The sequence below is a fragment of the Lolium rigidum genome, chromosome 3 (assembly GCF_022539505.1).
Source record: "Lolium rigidum isolate FL_2022 chromosome 3, APGP_CSIRO_Lrig_0.1, whole genome shotgun sequence".
NCBI lineage: Eukaryota > Viridiplantae > Streptophyta > Magnoliopsida > Poales > Poaceae > Lolium > Lolium rigidum.
The window spans coordinates 35,208,120-35,228,695 of record NC_061510.1 but is presented as its reverse complement, the minus strand read 5'-3'; the positions used below and the strand labels follow the sequence as shown (position 1 = coordinate 35,228,695).

At 38.4% G+C, this 20,576-nt stretch overlaps 1 protein-coding gene across 2 annotated transcripts; it reads right to left on the bottom strand.

Moving 5' to 3' along the window:
• Positions 1–398: 398 nt before the first annotated feature.
• Positions 399–20,475, bottom strand: LOC124701422 (protein PIR). Of its 2 annotated transcripts, XM_047233468.1 has the most exons (30): positions 20,378–20,475; positions 19,423–19,495; positions 19,109–19,173; positions 17,951–18,028; positions 17,225–17,344; positions 16,925–16,995; positions 15,507–15,599; positions 14,532–14,601; positions 14,260–14,324; positions 13,598–13,793; positions 13,315–13,466; positions 12,981–13,074; positions 12,431–12,646; positions 11,748–11,959; positions 11,357–11,504; positions 10,336–10,504; positions 9,846–9,922; positions 8,684–8,854; positions 7,588–7,664; positions 7,396–7,498; positions 6,568–6,687; positions 6,295–6,438; positions 5,843–5,992; positions 4,149–4,292; positions 3,496–3,583; positions 2,799–2,926; positions 2,024–2,228; positions 1,631–1,803; positions 1,101–1,322; positions 399–737 (listed from the first exon to the last, which is right to left on the bottom strand). In XM_047233468.1, the coding sequence occupies exons 1-30, from the start codon at positions 20,429–20,431 to the stop codon at positions 540–542; spliced, it is 3,876 nt and encodes a 1,291-aa protein (XP_047089424.1). In that variant the 5' UTR covers positions 20,432–20,475; the 3' UTR covers positions 399–539. The 2 variants fall into 2 exon arrangements, with proteins under 2 accessions (XP_047089424.1, XP_047089425.1); XM_047233469.1 differs by lacking the exon at positions 20,378–20,475 and having other exon boundaries at positions 19,109–19,166; positions 19,423–19,470.
• Between the last annotated feature and the right edge of the window lie 101 nt (positions 20,476–20,576).

Genomic DNA, 20,576 nt, shown 5'->3' with positions numbered 1-20,576 from the left:
TTATTACACCAGGTGCTTGGATAACAGAGTTCTGAAGCACAAACAGTCAAGCAGTTGATTCCGTATCAAAAACAGTCTATGGCGAGGTGAAGCAGAGTCACAATGAACTAAAATAGCTTTCCCGAACCATTACAATAGCTGGCACGCCTTTGAATAATAGGACCATTCTGAAACAGTACTGTTATCTCACTGGTCCCAGTGAATTATGATAAGCTCCTTTAGCTGATAGGTTTCATTTTTCAATTCCATTGGCAAATATGAGTCAACAGGGTGTTGCGTTTATAGCTAAAAGAAGGTGCCAGTCATAGTATGTAGATATATCTAAGCACATACTTCATACAGTACTACTTACCAAGTGCAAACCAGTAACAACAAATTGGTCACATACAATATATACAATCCATGTCACCACCTATTATCTGGATATAAGATATTTTACATACAAGATATATACATTAGGTTATTAGGTCAATAACGACACAAACAACATATGATCTCACATACATACAGGATAGGACCAGGAAAAGCATCCGTCTAGTCTACGAATTAGCTCTCTGCGGCAATGTCTCAAATGCAGAAACTGTGTTGATAAACTTCATACGATGGAGAGGTGCCCCGCTTGGCTTGATAGCACATGCAATCTTGTCCTCGAGGGGGCAGCGTGCTCTTAACATGGAGAACACGTGGTTGTTCAGCCTCCTGGCCTTCCTCATCGCTTCAAGGATGCCCTCGTAGCCCTTCTCACACACATCATATGCAAAACTGTTAAGCTTCATGCACTAGCCAATGCAACCAAAAGTACGAACTGATGAAAAGGGCTAGACAATCTACTTATACATTTCAACACCCCCCTCACGTGTGATGGGAAGACAAGAAGACAAGTCAACACGCATAGAGTCAGAGGCAGGCTCAACAGGCCTATACGTGCCTATACGAGGACTCCGAGGGGACAACGACAATATTAGGATAAATTGCGAAAGCCAGGACTCGAACTCGAGACCCTGTGCTCTGATACCATGTTAGGAACAATGTGAACTTCCAAAATCAATGACAAATAAAATACCAAGACAATCTTATAACTTTAGACCAGATGATCTCACCTGGAAGATATTTGGGCTTTTGCTCCTATCTGCAGATTGGTAAAGTGAAACTGTTGTGTTTTCTATTTCTGCCACATTGAGGAATTGGTAGGAGAAATCGAAAAGCTCAAAATGTAGCTGCTGCCCCAGTAAGTACATGATTGTACAGCCAGCCCATGCTACAGAGTCACCCAGCATTTCTTGTTTCTTTGAAGGATTGGTAATGCTATCTTCCAAGTAGCTCTGAATAAGATGAGATAAGACAGTCAAAGGAAAAAAAGATGAAGGACCGAAACTATGCTGGAATCATAAAAAAAATAAAACGTCGACTGCGCTGAAGTTCCATGTCATGCTAGAGGAAATAGCACTGCTAAACCAAAAGTAGAGGAACGTGGGAATAGGGTGGAGGCTACAGAGAAATAAGATATGATTTTGTTATCTAAACATTATCTTGTAAACAGGTGGAGTAAACATTAAGCAGCTACAGCTGAAAAAGCCTGTAGATGATGAGGATGGCACGGATATCACAGAACGTCTTATAGTTTACTTACATACTGAAGACCACTAAAAACACGGTAGAAGTCCTTCGATGTGGTTATGTCAATAAAACCTGTCTTTGGAGTTGCACTCCATTTGCTGTAATGTCTATCCAGGGCAGCACTCGTGAAAGCAAGAGCATACTCCAGCACACTCCCTGAGTTGAGATTTGACTTGTACAGTAGGCCTGTGGGGAAAAAAAGTTTAGTGCAAACTCATAACATGGTAAGAGTGTAGATACGAATTTGCATGCTCTATGGCTCTGCTTGGATGGGACGGGAGTAAGGGCAAACTGGCATTGTTCAAATTGAGATGCCTAATCTGGAGGGTAAGTGTCCACAAACCTTTTTTGGGGGGAAGATGGAAAGCCAAAATTATCATTTAAGATGTTATAAATATGGACTTACTGGCAGCTTCAGCCTGCTTGGACATGACAAGAAATGAAGATGGATTTGAACATGCTGGACTTGATGCAACAGCATTGGTGGCAGAACTTAGCAATGTGGTAAATGGAGTATTATCAGAGTTGGCCTGCTTCACTTGCCCATCATTTCCTGGAACCAATCCCAACCATGGAGCTGACTGCATGAACTGTGTAGTGTCGATTTGTCTCTATTGGAGAAACAATCATGGACCAGTAAGATAAATAGAATATTTACAATAGTAAAAAACAGGAGAGGAAGAAAAAACACAACCGATGACATTTGCTTTACATAAGAATGCTGCATAGGGGTAATAAAAGCTTTCCATTATCTAAAAAAATAAGAATCCAGACCTTGATGTGTTCATAATCCAAAAAAAACTTAACATACAGTGGAATGGACAAAGAACATTAACGTGTGTGTAGTGTAAGTACGGTAACAGCTCCAGCAGCACAATTGGCGTGAGGAGACAAGTTTTTAGGGGAAATCCTTCTGACATTGGTAAAATACAAATGATTTAAGCAAACAATATGACTTCTCCACTTAATATTCTCAGGTACAGAGATCAAAGGACATTCATTGAATGTTCTCCTCTCAAAAGGTGTAAGTTCGCTACTAAAGCTACCATTCAACGGCTTTAGTAAATATCAATGCTAAAAACAAGCCTACCTAACAGGGTAGAGAATGAATGCTCTAGCATTCGAAGGAAAACATAAAGTAGAGTAGCAGACAATAAAGTTGCCTACAGAAATATGCTCACCAAAACAATGTCCATAAGGCTCATCCAATACAAAGCACTTCCAATTTCCTTAAGATCATGAAGAACTTCAATTTTCACATCTGATTTCGCTTCCCATGTCAATATTTCATGAATTATCTTCTGGCAGCCTACAATAAATGCACCATACAGCTCATTATTCTCAGAACTAAAATAAGAAGAGTTTGAATAACGACGTAACCTGCCAAAAACCTATAAGGTTCAAAGCCATCCTATGCCAAGAAAACAATATGAACTTATACCACCAACTTGAAATTAGATTCTACCACTACAGAACCACACTGACAATATACCAAATTAGCAGAAAGAAAAACTATGCTCCTTATGTAACCCTCTGTTCTTGAGGAGTACCATTCTAGTACATCATCTAAAATGGAACTTCTAGAGAAACTTAATTTCCCTTGTAATAAGATAAACTCAAGTAGAACGGACTGGAAAAATGTACATAAATGAGATGCAATAAATGATTATCACCCGAAGGTAGCAAGAAGGTGGTGATGATAAATTATTATGCAGTGTTATCACCATTGCTGCAATGCTATCTCATATTTGCATTGGATTTAGTCCTTTCAAACATTATGCACTATGTTGTGTTGCAGGCCGGTGTACTGCAGAAAGCCAGCACAGGAGCTCATTCCCACTGGGATTCAGAACTCAATTTCACCAACCAAAATATTACCTGCTATACCACCATCAAATGAAAGAAGTCCAATAGATTTTGGCAGTGCTTCTTGCAATGCAGTTATTTTTGGCACCATAGCTGTTATCTGAACAGGAAGAGCAAATAACAGTTACTTAGTATTAAGTTAAAAATAATACTACCTCTGTTCCTAAATATAAAACGTTTTAGTAGTTCAAATTGAGCTCCCAAAACGTCTTATATTTAGGAACGGAGGGCGTAGTTACTTAGTAAGCTTCATGTCTATTCTAGGTCAGCCTTCCTAGTATCTTGGTTATCAAAGATGCAGCTGTCATGAGGACAGCACTCAAACATATTTTCATCCACTAATTTACTTTGGTTTAGTATTAGGATAGTGTGCCTTCAGGTGCATGATACTACCTCCATCCCAAAGCTTAAGGCTTATATTATTTTTAGAAAGTCAAACTATGTCAACTTTGACCAAGTTTTTACCAAAAATCATTAACATGCAAAATACAAAATCAATATCATTAGATAGATAATGAAATATATTTTCATATGGTATCTCCAACATATCATATTTGTTGATAGATTCTTCTAAAAGTTCGGTTAAACTTTACTTGGTTTGACTTTTAAAAAAAAGCCTTAAGCTTTGGGATGGAGGTAGTGCAGTTAAAAGTTATACCACTCACCTTACTCGATATATGATCCAGCAAAGCACGGATAATACCAGGTAATGATCTGGAACCGAGAAGTTTAACAACTGCAAACATGTGAGGGATCCCAAAGAAGTCACGGTACAGACCAGCAAGACCCTGGTATGCCATGGTCAAATCCTACAAAGACAACAAGAGCATGGAGTTGAAGAGATTAAAGTCTCTGGTGGATAGTGTGTTGCGGCTGTTGACAGATAGAGTGCAACACATTTTGGACGAATGAAAACACAATAAAGCATGAGATGCAATGATGGCATCTTTCTATTCTTAATAGGTGATCCCATTTCTCTTCACATGCAGCCTATCCACCTCACCAAGCATCCTTAACCAATCCTATCATGCCATGTCATGTTTTACCATAGTGCCATGTCACCAGTTTAGGCTATTTTTTCTTGTGATATCCATCTGATGGTCATGCGTTGTATACAGCGTCTTCTACCCTATAACTCCAAAATTAATATCCACTAGCCGATTGTTCTCTACCAAAATTACTTCTGTCTGTAATGGCAGCTGGAGCCGAACAGTCCCCACTCGCTAGCCTAGTATTGGTGTTCATTACTCTCCATCCACCACTCCTATTCCCTGCGCTCTAGCTTCTTACGTTAAGTTTTCCCTTCTCCATGGCGCAAGGTGGAGCTGGGCTCACCATGGCAACTCGGCAACCATCAGCTCCATCATAAACCAACGTTGTGCATTTTGAGTCCACGGCAAGCTCGGCAGACTGGCATCCGAAAACTCTATGGTGATTACGTCCGATCTTTCTTTGTAGGGTTTGATGAACTTTTTTTGCCCTCATTCTGGGCATTTTTTTTAAATTACAGGGTCCCATCAACTTTGCGTATATTTTTTTAACCTACAGCGCGCAAGATAAACCATATCGTTGTCCTCCATCAGAATCACATCGTCAAGTTCAGCCCGGGCCTCACTCTCAACATCCAGTAGAAAAGAAGAGTTTGCAAGCTGAACTCTGTCCTCCACGGGATGTATTTTGTACTTTGGCTTATTTTTCTTTGGTGATTATTTATCATACGCTAACCCCATTTCCTTTGGACGTATTTTGTACTTTGGCTTATTTTCCTTTGGTGATTATGTTTCCGTCCAACCTGATATTATGAGACTTTTTTTTTCCTGTCTAACCTATAAAAGATTTGGGATAAGTGGAAAGCAGAACCTACGTGCCATTGAAAACTCAACACGTTCATAACTTTTGGGTTCCACTAAATTATTTAATGAGGTGATCTATACATACCAAGCAAGTTTTCATATACGACCATCCTCTTGCATTTTCACATTTGTGGATGTGGATGACTAAATCTATGAACATAATATTATTTCTTCTATATGCATATACAATTAGTATAAATTTAAGCTTTATATTTTCTTGATCATATGTATTCTTGGATTATTTTTACATTGTCCCGCAGCAACGCGTGGGGTATCATCTAGTATCTTATAAATTGCATTCCGCAGTATACTAACATCTCAGCATATCCAAGTAATCTTAGTGCTGCCTTATTTCTAGAGTTGCTAATTAATTCATGATGCTATCATTTTTCAATCAGGAACATTTGCATCTTCACACATAAAAACAAGTACTTGAAATGGCAAGGGCCATACTCTGTAACAGGTACTGGAAATAGCAAGCGATGGATTTAATAAAAGGTGCTTACATGTGATCCACAGTAGAAGTAAGGTTTCCCAGTAGAAGCATTTGATCTCCGAGAGGAGTGATTAGCTCCTTTTAAAGATCTAACAAACCGTTGTGTGGTATTGCATAGGATGAAATTGGGCAAGAAATCCATTTGCATCTCATTCCATATCTGCATTGATAATTTTTTTTATCAAATTAGGATTAAAGTTTAACTGGATTAATCAGCATTTTTGCAGGAATAGGCACTAAGATGCATATCATATTGCAACGCCATTACCGATACTGTGACCTCCTAGCAAAAAGATTAAGGTTCTGCCTTTCATATGTAATTACCACCAATAATACATCATTAACTAGTTACGTAACCAAGTAAACTAATACGAAAAACAAATTATAGATCATAGGCATGTCAATATAAAATGTTAGTTGCTTAAATTACACACAGAAGTGACATGGTAAAGGCCCAACAACCTGAGAAGAGATGCGACTCGAATATGAAACCAGTGAAAGGTTCTCTTGCATCTCACTGAGCATAAGAGAGTAAGAATCCAATTCAAGATATCTTGATATTGACTGATGTGTAAGCTCCAAAATATCCAATAGTTGTTGCAGTTCCTAAATTGAAAAGAGAGGCAAAGTTCCACAAGGTCATTGACCAGAATAAACAGGTAAAATGCTTTAAAGGGTACAACTGAATTTGAACACGTGAGTGAGAGGTAGTATAAAGATAAAAGAGAATCTTACTACAACACCACATAGATCTCCATTTTCAAAGCGCCCCAGCAGGAAATCAACATTTTCTCGGAACAGTTTGTTCATTCTCTGAGTAATTAGGCTTCTTAGGTCAATTGTCCTCCCTAAGATCTGAGATGTGAAATGAACTGATTCAGTGACAGTGCACACGCTAGAGACAAAACCATAGAAATGTAGCCTGAAATGAAAATGTTAAAACTAGGCTGATAAATTGAGCATGAAACAGACGATTTTGTATCCTTGACTGAAAGTCAAAGGGCAGACCATAGATCAAACATTCAATACTGATTCAGAGGCTAAAAGCAAAGCTGTGAAAGGTAACTGAAACGTAAACCCACCAAATCTTGATTGTGGATGCAAATTCAAGAAACAACGACATAGATAGTGGAGCAGAAGTAAATGTGATAACAATATATAGCTCCACATGAACAAAAGGTCCCTTGGCACTAGTACCCTTCTAGTATGTGCATAATCTCCCATGGGTGGGGATTACTACCAATGTAAATAACAAATTTGGAAACAAAGATATATTTGTGACTCAAAATGTAGGAAAATATATTTCTACACAATCTATTACTCCCTCCAGCCTAAATTAACTGGGACAGCTCGGGAGTGCACTTATACTGGACATAGTATACGGCTGCGGCCAGAGGGAGTATTAAAAATTGTATGTACTTAACCAACTAGATTTGAAGGATCCTTAGCATGAGAAAAGAAGGTATATGATACTTAAATGCATATGATTGCATGAACAACTACTCTTGATCAATAGTAGATACTAAAAGGGCTTAACATAAACAATACCAAATAAACACTTACCATGACTCTTCTTAGCTTGAAAATTGCATCAAATCTCAAGGGCTTGACAGAGTACTTCTCACCATCATCACATGCATAGGTAAATGAACTATCAAGAAGAGTACTGCATATGAGGGAGGAGATAGATCAGAACAAAACAAAAAAGGCATCTCAAAGTATGAAACACAGGTAAACTGAAAAGAAAAGGTATACCTTGCGGCGCAACTCTTATAATATGTAAAGATGATCTCATTAAGCTTCTGAACCAGAAGATCAAAGGAAAGATCGACCTACAAATCAGTACACAAGAAACACTGGTAAGATGTTTACATATGTAAAACAGAAAGATTAATTATAACATTTTGGGTACTTCCAGCCCATAGCAACAACTAGGATTCCGCACCTAACCATGTTGATCCCAGAAAGTATAAAATTTTATATGCAAGCAGCTCGAACGTGAACCAAAATAGGATCTGGTATTACACTAATGGTGAACATACAATCATGCATACATTTATTTCTTAATTACAAGCAGTAAAATTACTGACAAGTTGAATGTTCTACAAACGGTATGGTTGTTTCTGAGAAATGGGACATGACATAATTACACGAGGTGTGTCCAGATAGTTACACCAGCAAGTGATAATGAGAACATTATATAGCCACTTAAACTCAGGAACACAAACTTTATTGTAAGAATGTCAATGTACTTGAGAATAGACTAATAAAACACAAAAATCCCTCATGGTAACTGAAAATATCTCAGATGATTATAGAAATTTATTCAAACATGTCCATCACACCATATAACATATTAGCACAACATTTAGTATAAATGACAAGAATAACATATCAGAATCATGAGTTAGTCTTAATAGACTTCTTTATGTATATAGGTTCTGAAAAGGGAAGAAAGATAGTTTAGTTTTTAAAAAATAAGACATTAATGAGAAGAAACAGGATATGATAGCAATTTTTCTATGAAATTTTAAATCGTCTTTAAATGTTTATTAAAAATGGGAAAAATGTACAGATTCCCAGGGAAAAGCATAACCGTGATATAGAATGAGTTTCTAATTAACATAATTTTCCTTTCCTTGCACTAAATTCCACGTATATAATGACACATACTTTGAGATCCTACACTAAGTACTTTCTACACAAATGAGCAAACGTTACTAAATCTATTGTATTTGCTCAGCAGTAATCTAACACTGTCAAGAGGTGATACCATGACACAACTGACACTCACTGAAGTATAAGCAGTACAGACTAGAAAAGGGCAAATTTGAAAATCGTAATTGGTTACCTCAGCTTCAATTTCATCATAGAGAAATCTTTGTTTGAGATAAGTTAGTGCATGTTGAGCAGAGTCGTTGTAAAGGTCAAGTGGTATCAAAATACTTTCAAGAAGACCAGCATCTTGAGATTCAATAACATTGTCCACCAACATCCAGGGGAGGGAACATTCAATTGGAAACTACCATCAAGACATAAATTAGTATGAAGAATGCACAACCATAAGCTGTATAAACAAAAATATGGACCGACAACCTTCCCTAATTGCAATGACTAGAAAACCTGATTTAGAATGCTAAGTTAAAACTGGCCAACACTGTTTGCTAACTAGATGTATTTCATAGTATTTCTCGACAGGGTTGGGCATTGACCAGTATTATTCTCGAAAGGCAAATTGGAAAATGGAAAACACACCAGTCAAAATAAAGGCACTACTAGAAGTGGCAAATCACCATCAGAGATATGTATATTACTATTCATACTGGTATAACTGGTAGAACTTGTGAGAACCTTTCGAACAAAACTTATCAAGTAAAAGTGTAAAACTATAAGTTCCTATCATGAGTACCAAATTTCTATGCGGTCACACATTTTCAGGCACCTCTCGTAAAATGGTAGTAAGAATTAATAACTTGAAAAGTTGTTTGGTATTTTTTGTATGAAAACGCAGGACTTCTGCGTTTCATTTCATTGAAAAGATAAGTTTTACAATCCTCCTAGGAGGCATGTTCCTAGGTGTTTGGTATTTTTGAAGAGGATAGCTTGATGCCCCATTGTAAAATCACTGCATTGCTATCTCATTCGTAATTCGGTGTCTTATTTGTGCGATCTGATTGTACAGATAACTACAAAAGTACCACATGATAACCTAAATTAAGAGCCCTTGACTATTGGCATATGTTTGAGTATTCACCATGCTTCTCCAAGTTTCTCTGTGCAATCATTCCTTTCCCCTAATCCAAATTATAGTAGAATTCTGATCACGAAGCAAACATGACTTGTAGAAATAAGTTGGGCATAAACAATGAAAGAGAAACAAAGATGACTGGTAAACTTGACACTAGCAAGATTCGGTAACACTTCAAAACTCAACTTCAAAGCTATATCTCAACTCTCATTAATAGCTGCTATCATCTTGAATTTCGTTATACGGGAATGCAAAAATGCTGCACCTGGATAACACGGGAAGATTCTAGGTAAAACTCTCTGAACCAAAGAAATCCAAGATCCGTAAGTGTGCCAATTGTTGCTGCATGTGTCCACAAAAGTTGACAGTTAACTACATTATCCAAAGGAAAAAATATCGACAAATCTAGTAAATATGAACTTCCAAAATTTAGAATAATGTATTTCCCAATGAGCACGATATAGTAGATTTGAAGTTGATTATCACTGAGGTATTGAACGCAAGAAATGCACCAAATGTATAGCAGCAACTGCATCCATATGAGAATTGCTGTTTTATTCGAAAGGGCCGGACCAGACCTATATATATTATAACGAAAGTAATCCAGCTCGTTGATTCCTACCACTTAATCTTAATTTATTGTATCTTCCCGGAGTTCCCTCTCCGGGAATTCGGTTTTTATTATTCCAGTATAATACTTTAATTTATCCTTTTAATTGATGATTTTTATTTCAGCCTCTGAGACAGCATAATACCTGTATAGTCCAAAATATGCAAGAAAAAACTGAGCTTGTAGAAAAACGTCTCTAGCTGTTTAAGATCTTCCACCGGTATTCCAGAACCATTATTCCCAAATAGCCCTCCAGGTTTTTTCAGATTACCACCCGATACAAGTTCACAGATGAGAAATTGCAAACAATGAATCTGTAAGACATTTGACAACAGAAATATAAGTTAGAAATCATTAGCACAGCAAACAAAATATTCTTAACTGTACAAAAATTACAGCAAGATGAAGAACTGGAAAGTTTAAAAATAAAATGGAACATTTTGTAATTCATAATGGTATCTAGTCATTTCTCACTCCATACCCTTGGGAATTGCACAAACTTTTCAACAACAATAAAAGGGACAGATTTTCCGAAAACCATCAACATTCACAAACAAAAGCACAAGAATAATAGAACCAACTATTACTCTATAAGTTATCTTATGTTGGTGCAAATAGGACATACATAGTTTTACAGAGAATGGAATCAAAATCACCTTTTGAGCAGACCCAGAAGGCTAGAACACAGCGTTCGCAAAATTATTTGAGATTTCTGAGGTGATGATAAGTGATGCATATGACTATACATTTCAACTATGATTCTGATCCATTTATCTCCTTAAGAGAATAGTACACTGTAGTTGCAAAAAATAAAATAAAAATAGGGGCGGTAACTAGAATACTAAAAGTTCCAGTGAGCTGGTTCGAAAAAAGTTGTACTCTGATGGCTTAGTCAGTTGATTTGGTGAATTTACATCATCACACTTTATAGTATTGAAAACCAATAGAACAATAATGTCGTTTGATAAAATCAATGCCACTTTGCATAGGCTGTATTTCTTCACGTCCTCAAATTGTGTAGGATATGGTAAAAATGTCCATGCTCAAAATATGCTGATATACATGATATTGCACGTTGGGTGCTAGGCCGTTGGCCTGTCGAATGCGATGTTAAACCATTTAGCCTTTGTTACTGTAAACGAGCAGGTGCAGGGGCTAAATAGAACCTGTGCAGCTGTTGGTGCAACTGGTCTTGGATAAAATGTGCTTTGTCTCATTTCTGCAGTTTCTTGGTGTAGCGAGCGCTGCTCAGGATCTGCCTTACTAGTGTTGGCCATCCAATCTGCGGAGAGGGTTCGCATATCAGAGAGAATCCTGAAAGAATAGTGAACAAAACATTATAAAGATCCCTTAGTACATTGTCACGATTTAGAAAGAACGATTCACCACAAAAATAGATATGGAGGCAAGCTATGCCAATCCCAAACTAAATAAATTATCATGTGGGCCAGCAAAACAGAGACCGATACATCAGTACCTATCTGAGACTACTGGAGCTGTTGATGGTAAATATCAATGTAAAGCAAACACGGGGATTATTGAGACAGAACATGTTACCGAGAAAGGTCCTTCTTCTTCCGAAATGTTGTACGAAGCATGGTGTCTAGTTTATCCTGTACAAAATCTTGGACCTCCATATGTATTGTTTCCCACAAAGCTTCAGACACTAACGTGTCACAATGTTGCATCATCAATCCAATACTCTTTATGTAACCAATTAATTCAAGCAGAGCCCTTCGTTCTTCTGCAGTATAGTTCCAGCGTACTACCTGCATGTAAGTTAAAAACATAAAATTAGTTATATCACAAAAAATTAAAATCATTCTTATGGCTTATGAATAATACAAAGACAAATTTGCAAACACAGATAGCATAAAAGTTATACACATATTATCTGTTTGAGGGACCATGGCAGTTAGTAGCCACCCTCTTTGCATGCCAACAGGGAAGAAAAATACTTCTTTGTATCTCCAAGACTAGGTTTACACAGCTACTACATCATTCTATGAGTAAGCATGCTACCATGCCTCTTCAAATTACAAAGCTAAAACTGAATGAAATTTAAAAAGGGATGATAAAAAAATAAACATCATTTTGTTTAAAAAAATTAGGATGTTACAAGGGTGAAACAAATTAGTGACGCAAAATAAAACAGCACTCAGTCACAAATTGCATTAACTGGTTAAAAAGGCAAGACGCAATGGATGCTGCAAATACTTCTTGTGAAGAAAAAAGAAGACCTTTTCATAGTCAAAAAACGTTGTTGAGTCTTGTTGAGAATCTGAAACAGGTGGTTCTTTGCAAGGGCGTGAAAATTTCCAAGCACACTGTTCCCATATCCTGCCAGTCCATCGACTAAGAAGCTGGAAGCCCTCAACAACAGTATCATACATGTTCCCCTTAATATCTCTAGACCAGTCATTATCTGCTCCATCTGATGACTTCAATATTATCATCTGAAAGTACAGGTCAATGTCAATGAAGCTCACAGCTCACAAAAGAAAATAAGCGTCATTAGCTGAGAGGAACAAAAAAAAAATCCAAAAAGTACTACTCCTTCCGATCCATAATAAGTGTCGTGGTTTTAGTTGTTTTAGGTCAGCTAAAACCACATCCGCTGCATCAGTTTGAGGTATTGTGTACAACTGGCAGATATGTTCAAGACAATGTTTGTGGCAGTGATCACTATTTTCATCAAGGAGTGGTAAACTGGTAGCAACAGTTCATGAGATATTAATTTCAATACTGCAATGAATACTTTACTGGTAACTCAAAATAACAATAATATACCTGGTTCATTGCAGAGGAGAAACGTATGGAAAAATCATCGTGCTCAGCTCTGATAGTTCCCATGTGGTTCAGAATCAAGTAATGCCTCTGATAGGTAGTTTAGTTAAGGAGTATAAAGCATGATACAACTTGACATGTGTGAATACAGTTCATTGGTGCCATGATGTTTACATCTCCAAGAATATTTAGTTTTATTGTATTGACTTCATTATTAGAATAACTGTTTTTCTTAGACAATAGCCACATCTGTTTGGGACTTTGGATCGAAGCCACATTGTCGAACCCTAAATCCGACCAGTTAACAAAAACATAGAATAATTTGCAGAAAGGATATTCTTGTAGTTCACGAGGAGGAATTTCATGGGGAGCTGGAAGAGTAAGAAGACGAGTCTGACTGGAGAAATTTTGAAAATATGATGACAATTCCTTCAAAATTGCAGCAGGAGAAAGATGCAGATCGGGAAAGGCTGGAATAACTGGATCATTCTGCAAAAAGTACGTAAGAGTAATAGTAAATAAATGGTAAATATGGCATAAAGGCACAAACTGGTAGATGAAAACTTTGCGTAGAAAACAATAAGTAGGTTAACTGAACAGCTAAAACGGGATAATCAAACCTTAAAAATACTGAGAAGACGGTTTATCTTCACTCTCTTATAGAGAGCCTCGCTCTCTTTCTCCGATGAGGTTGCTAGAACAACCAAAACTGGGAGAACACGAAGTAGGGTATGGCGCTCAGGGAAAAGAAGAGCAAAGTCTAATTCCACTGACTCCACGCAGAATACTATAAGGACCTGCAGAATGTCCTCAACGCTATTCTTTTAAGTCAAAGGAATCGTAACTGACATGGGCATGGAAAATAACAGTCACACGCAATAATAGTAGTTCTAGTAGGTACATAATCTCATTGCTAAGAAAAAACTGATTTTCAGTAGCTATGAGCCTATGACCATCAAGATTTATTGCAACTGTTCATTAAGAGACAGACATCAAAGAAAAGTTCGCGTACATGAATTATAAACAACAATGTGAAATGCGAACTGTGCCCCTATAATGCTCCTAACAAAGATGACATGTTTTTCCCTCAGTCAACCCTGTAAAGTAGCTTATACTTTTCCCTCCAGCTGGAAAACCTTCATAATATGGGCAGCAAAGATCCTTGTGGTGGTATGGTAGATATATCAGAGGTATATCTATTCCGGACATGCATAATTTTCCTACTGTTTGCAAAAAGAGCATGCATTATGTCTAAACAAAGAAAAGCATGATAATAGGATACGTATTTGTCCGGAACATCTCAGCATGCAAATTTAACAAGATGGCCCATCTGGTGCTCAGAAAAATCTGCAAATGGAAGCAAGATATCAAGTTCAAATGCATATATGCTTTTATATAATTTTATGTCGAACAACTCAACGGAGGTATTGGCCTTAGAGTCCATTCCTCTAAACAAAACTGGAAGAGTGCCCATTCTTGAAAATACTTAAAATACATGCAGAATAACCATGGTCATGGTGACTTGAAATTTCAATGATATCACAAATCAACAACCTGAAGATCATCAAGCTCTTCTCTCATAGTGTCAGTGTCCTGCCACTGGGTGCTTACTTGAGTAAATGTTCTGCATCAAAGTGTAAGCAGTAACAAATTATTGGAGCATCTATGTGGATCAAGAATAAAACACAAACATGGATATACCTTCCAAACCATAAATCATAAGAAAATACTACCTCTGTCCATAAAAGGGTGTCGCAAGTTTCTCTAAATTTAGATGTATCTAGACACTATTTAGTGTATAGATTCATCCGAATTTAGACAAAAATCTCCGGCATCCTTTTATGGACGGAGGGAGTAACATTTAACATTTACCAAAAAAAAGATCAATTCATGGAAATATTGATACATGGTAAAGTGGCTGTGCTAGACTGGTTCTAAGTAACTTACTGAGGTACTAAGAAATGGTTTCTTTTTTACTACCAATTACAGCATGCACCAAACTATGTTGGAGCGAAATCATAACTATGTGATATGCTAATGAGTACAGTAACTACAGCCTGTTGAAAATTGCAAGAGTTACTTAGTTACAGTCGCCACTTAAAGCAATGCACAAGCAGTCCAAGACCATTCGCGCAATCTGCTCGCTGAGTAGGTTACTGAAACTTCCTTCAATTTCGAGTGACTATTTGATCTCTGAACTAGTGAATAAATACCTCACCAGTCACCATGCATTATACTACATGCAAAAACTTGGAAACTGTTAGCATGTAATTACTTATTTGAAGTACCTAGCATGTAACTAAACTGAAAGTGAATGTGGACTCCAGATATCCTCAATTCTTTATTGTCAACTACCCTAGAGAGGTTTGTTCTTAATGCATCAGCATTTGAAACCAACATTTGTTCACACCTGTTGAATAATGAGAAAATCAATTTGCAATCAACCAATTTTACTGCATAAACATACTTTCATCATTAGTGGTTGTAGTAGGTGGTCTGGGAATTAAAAGTCAAGCCATGATCATGTACCTCTTGTACCATGAAAAATCATTAGGTATACTTGCTTTTGCATTCTTAAGATGATCGAGCTGTAGAAGTACATCAAGCAATTTCAGCATAGACCTGCATTGAAATCAAACAAGCAGCATCAAGATAAAATTATACAACGGATTCTCAATTAAACAATACAACTCGCATACTGAATTAGAATATAAAAGGCATGGCCTTAACCTACGAAGCACCGATACGGCGATACGGATACGGGGATACGGGATACGTAATTTCTAGAAATAGCAATACGAAGATACGGCGAGTATACATATAAAAATTAATAAAATGCCTTGTGATTTAGAAAAATAATAATTGAATGCTATGAAAAATATGTCCCATTTATTGCCCCTATTTCTGTTTTAAGTCCTCGATGTCCGAATGATCATCTCATCAATTTCCTCAATCATTATACTTCCCCATTCGTGCTTGCAAAATACATCAATGGCATCATCGCCCAACACCAGCAGCAAGCAACACCACATAGGACAGTCGGGCAGCAAGCAAGCCTGGCAGCAAACAAGCACGCACACCCAGCAGAAAGCAAGACCTTCAGCAACGGCCACGGTGCGCTCAGTCACTCCTGATCCGCTGTGATAGCCAATCAACCGAATAGATAGAGAGCGCACTGGTTATTTGGGTTAGTAGTGAGCCTTGGCTGGGCTTCCCATGTCTCAGTCGTGTCGATAACGTCCCCAGTGGCGTATCGGCATATTTTTCTTACTTTTTAGATAGGAAAAGATGATACTCCTGGGATACGCGTATCACCCGAGTATCGGCATTTTGTTTATTTCTTTTTAAATCAGAAAATACGATACTCCTAGGATACGCGTATCGCCCGAGTATCGGGAGTATCGGAGTATCGGCGGAGTATTGTACGCGGACACGGCAAAGTTTGAAGTATCGGTGCTTCGTAGGCCTTAAGAATGCTGCTCTAAAAATATATTAATGAAAATAGTTTAAGCTTGGAAGCTCTATTTTCCCTAAGGTTGAGGAAGTTCAAGAAAAGTCAAAATATATATATGAAAAGCTTCTGGGAAGCCAGAATGATGTATAATGGATCCTATTTATAGCAGTGATGCGCAACTGTATCATAGAAATATCTATGCTCATGACTGCTAGACCTATAAGTGGGTATTCCAGAGACAGAGTTCTGGGAACTGTTACCAGAACATTTCTACGAGTACTTGATTTAGATGTATTGGTTCATTGATTCGCAATTAGGAACTAGCAAGTTTTGTAATTTGGAGCACAATTTCATCGTGATTCACTTCATTTAATCCTTTATTACAGCTATATGGAGTAAACAAGTATCCAATTAATATTAATCCATAGACATTATATCATAACTCTCAACGAAAAGAAAGCCAAACAACAGTCGCCAGGGTAAAAGAACAAACCAAAAATGAGTTACTGTGGGTCCGTTGACCAGTCTCTCGGGCCTAGAGAACCTTTGCATATCAGCTGCCAGCTGCACCAGATGATAAAATGCTGTTAAAATCTGAAATAGATGCTGAAATATTTCTGAAGGTTGAACTGCTGACAAATGCTAATAAGTTACCACTGTTCCACAAGGAAAATGGTGAGGATGACATAAGCCCAAACACAATGAAGATAACAGGACAATTGTCCTAATCTAAATCGGCATATGAAGACATTATCACTGTGCAGTCAACGGGGGATTATGTGGGAGGTCCTACCTTTGAAGCAGCAGATGCCTGCCATCTCTGAATTTCGCGTAAACGGCTCATTTCCAAGTCGAGAACTTGATAGGTTTCCAGGTACAAATCTGCTTGGCTATGCTTCATTGAATCTGGCAGCTGCAATCAACATTCAACAGTCTATGATACTCAATCAAGACTATAGTACAGAATTATGTGCTTAATGATAAGGAATTTATACAACACTAGGGGAAGTCTATGAACCATATGGTATCAGCATTACAGAAAAGAAACTCGACACACAACAGATACTCCGGAGTAAACTTAATTAAAAATTAAGAATATTTGATTTCAGAATCTACCAGATAAAATTTCATAAAATAATCAACCCAAATCAGAGCGAGCTCGGAGAGGATGTGATTCAATCAACGCAACCAATAGAAGTTTGCACATATCTTTATTGACCATCATGGAGTGAAAAAAGAGAGTAGCTGTGTTCTAGTAGGTTAACTTCACAAATTAACAAGAACTACAGAAGACTTGTATGGTGGTACTGGGACATAGAACCACAGCAAGGATTCAAAGTAGGAAATTAGTTACTTTTTGGTGGAAGAATTACCACTGACTTACTGTTGTCATATGACGTTGAATTGGAAGTAAACAAAGTAATATGAAACTTTTTTACAGATAGCAACAGCATGATGGCATAATGTGGCGATTATTTAAATGGAGATAAGTGAATGGACAGAGTAAGCAGAAGTTAACCTGAGGTAGTGCTTTAACACAGCTCCGGTATGTATATAGTAAAGAAGCCATTTCTTTTCCCTCTTGAATCAGAGTATTCTGCAGTTCATTTTATCCACAGGGCGATGCAAGAAAGGTAAGAATTTCCCATTTAATGCGACATGAAGAAATGCGGTTACATTAAGAAATGCAGTTACATTAAGAAATGCAGTGACATTAAGAATGGAAAGAACAAAGGATCAAAAGAGGAAAAAGGGGTCATAACAAATTGAGCTACAATATATCAAATATACAATCCTTCCAAGATTCATTTTGCTCCTTGAAACCAAAACTTTTTTTCTTGTGAGTTACATCAAGGGCACTTTGTACTGAACTATTGCTACAGTACAGTTGCTAGAATTAAGAAGCAAACTGAGACCCATATAAACTCAGCAACCTTGACTACTTGATTGTTATTTCTTCCATCATAAATCAGAGCAAAATAAAGAACAGATATTGTTCATAGTAGTGGCATCAGATAAGTTGAGAACTTGTGGTGATATAGTTCATCAGTATAGTGATGGGGGAAAAGAAAAGCAGACAGAAAATTGTGAATAGTGGTGGTAAGATAAGGGTGGATGATCGCTAGAATATACATTTACAATGAACTAATTGCGATGGTGGTAGCACGGAAAGAGGTATGTTACGTATCTATGCACATGTTTGGGTGCACGTTCATGTATGCATCTCTGTTATGGCTTTAGAGGGGAAATACGATGTTTTAGGTAGGAAGCAAGAGTGCAGACTTCAACGACTGAGGTTGCTTCTTTGATCAACAGTTTATACTTCAAATAGATCAGCAATGGCACATACATAGCTATTCCCATGCACATCACTTAAGTACGAGAATTTCCCCCAAAAAAGTGGGACTAAATACATATGGATCAAAAGGTGGCGCAGTATTAGTTATTGACAAGGATGTCACATGGAGACAAAGAAACAAATGCAATGTTCAAAATATCGGCTGATTTATCATGAATCAGAGGGTCGCCGCTAAGATATTGCCATGTAGGCTGTGTTCCTTGTTTGGGGCGATTTATCGCTCTGACAAGAGATTTATCAGGCGGAAACCGATAACAATTACATACCAGCCCTAAAATCATGAACAATGCAAGAACAAAGAAAATAACAATTACATACCAGCTGGTTGATTGCTTTTGTATCTTCTCCTAATGATAGACGATAAGCAGCAACATCACTGTACTCTGAACATAAGAGTGCAAGTTTTGGATTACAGTAGGCAACTCAAGATTAATTGAATGATGTTTCTTTTCTTTGACAACTGAGCAATTCTTTTGTTTGCAGCAAAACAAGGAAAATAAATAACAGGTCTTGCAATCGAATGAGTATATTCATGCTTTGCATTTGTGATTCTGGGTGCCATCTGCCCATTAGCAATCAGCTCAACAAGTGTGGACATCAGCAGGATGAAAAACATTATGACGTTCACATACCAATAGGACTATTAGTTGCATATCTTTCACTTGACAGGAGCACAGCTAAGCCCTGCACATCTGGCTGCTCATCCTGAAATTTTTAAAGGAAACTAATTAATAGAAGAAGCTCACGACCGTAACATATGGCAATCGTAATAGCGCAAGGATCTGGAGCTCACACCCCTCAACACAACAACACTCGTACATGTTAGACGTGAATAGCCACATATAGAAGACTGCCTAACCTAAGTGAACATGGTTATACTCGGTCCACATCAGCTCCCGGTAACCATGAAACTGAACTTGTACTAGCCTGACGACGAGCTCATGCTCTCAGACCTATGTAAAGCAGTTCGTGGGCGTCCAAGTTCCAACATTTCATCTTAGAGTGCACTGGACGGAAACATGGGTGTGTTCCCCTTTTTTTAGAGAAAAGGCTGAAGCCCTGCTTTATATAGAAAACACAACAGAGTTTTACAGACCACTGGGAGTAGCACCAGGTTTGGACAGTAAGACCAGAACCAACCCGCAACTGAACCGGAAGTGTTGCCCATTTTCAACTAGGGACTCGATATTGAACACATCTGGCCAAAACTAACGGGCCCTCCTCAGCAAACCGAGAGTGGACACAGTTGGATTTACGAAAGCATCGTCACAATGTATATCGCCGAAACTCAATTCGGACAAGCGCGAAGCACCGAAAACCCTACTCTACACTCGCATTTCTCCACGGGCGTTGAACACGTGCAGACGAACGAACGAACGAGCTGTCGAGCTACCGGCGCCGAATTCGCAGCGCCACTCGAGCGGCGAGGGAAGGGGAGAACGCTCCGCGGGCCGGAGGAGACGCGCGCGCGGGCACCGCATTCCCGCGTAGCGGCTTCTCCGAGTCGGGGCCCGGGCAGATCGGGCGCGCGCGAACCGGGAACGGGGGAGGGGGGTGTAGAGGGACGGGGCGGGGCGGGGCTTTTACCTCGAGGGAGAAGGTGGAGAGGGCGGCGATGGCCTCCTCGACGGGGATGGCCATTCCGGCGCGCCGCCGGCGAGCCGGATGCCGGAGGAAGGGGACGGAGTGGGTGGGTTTTGGGGGCGTGTCGTGTGGGAGCGAGGTGGTGGTGGGCGAGAGGGAGAGGAGATGCAGGAAACAAGTCGTACCGTGCTGTGAGCTGTGA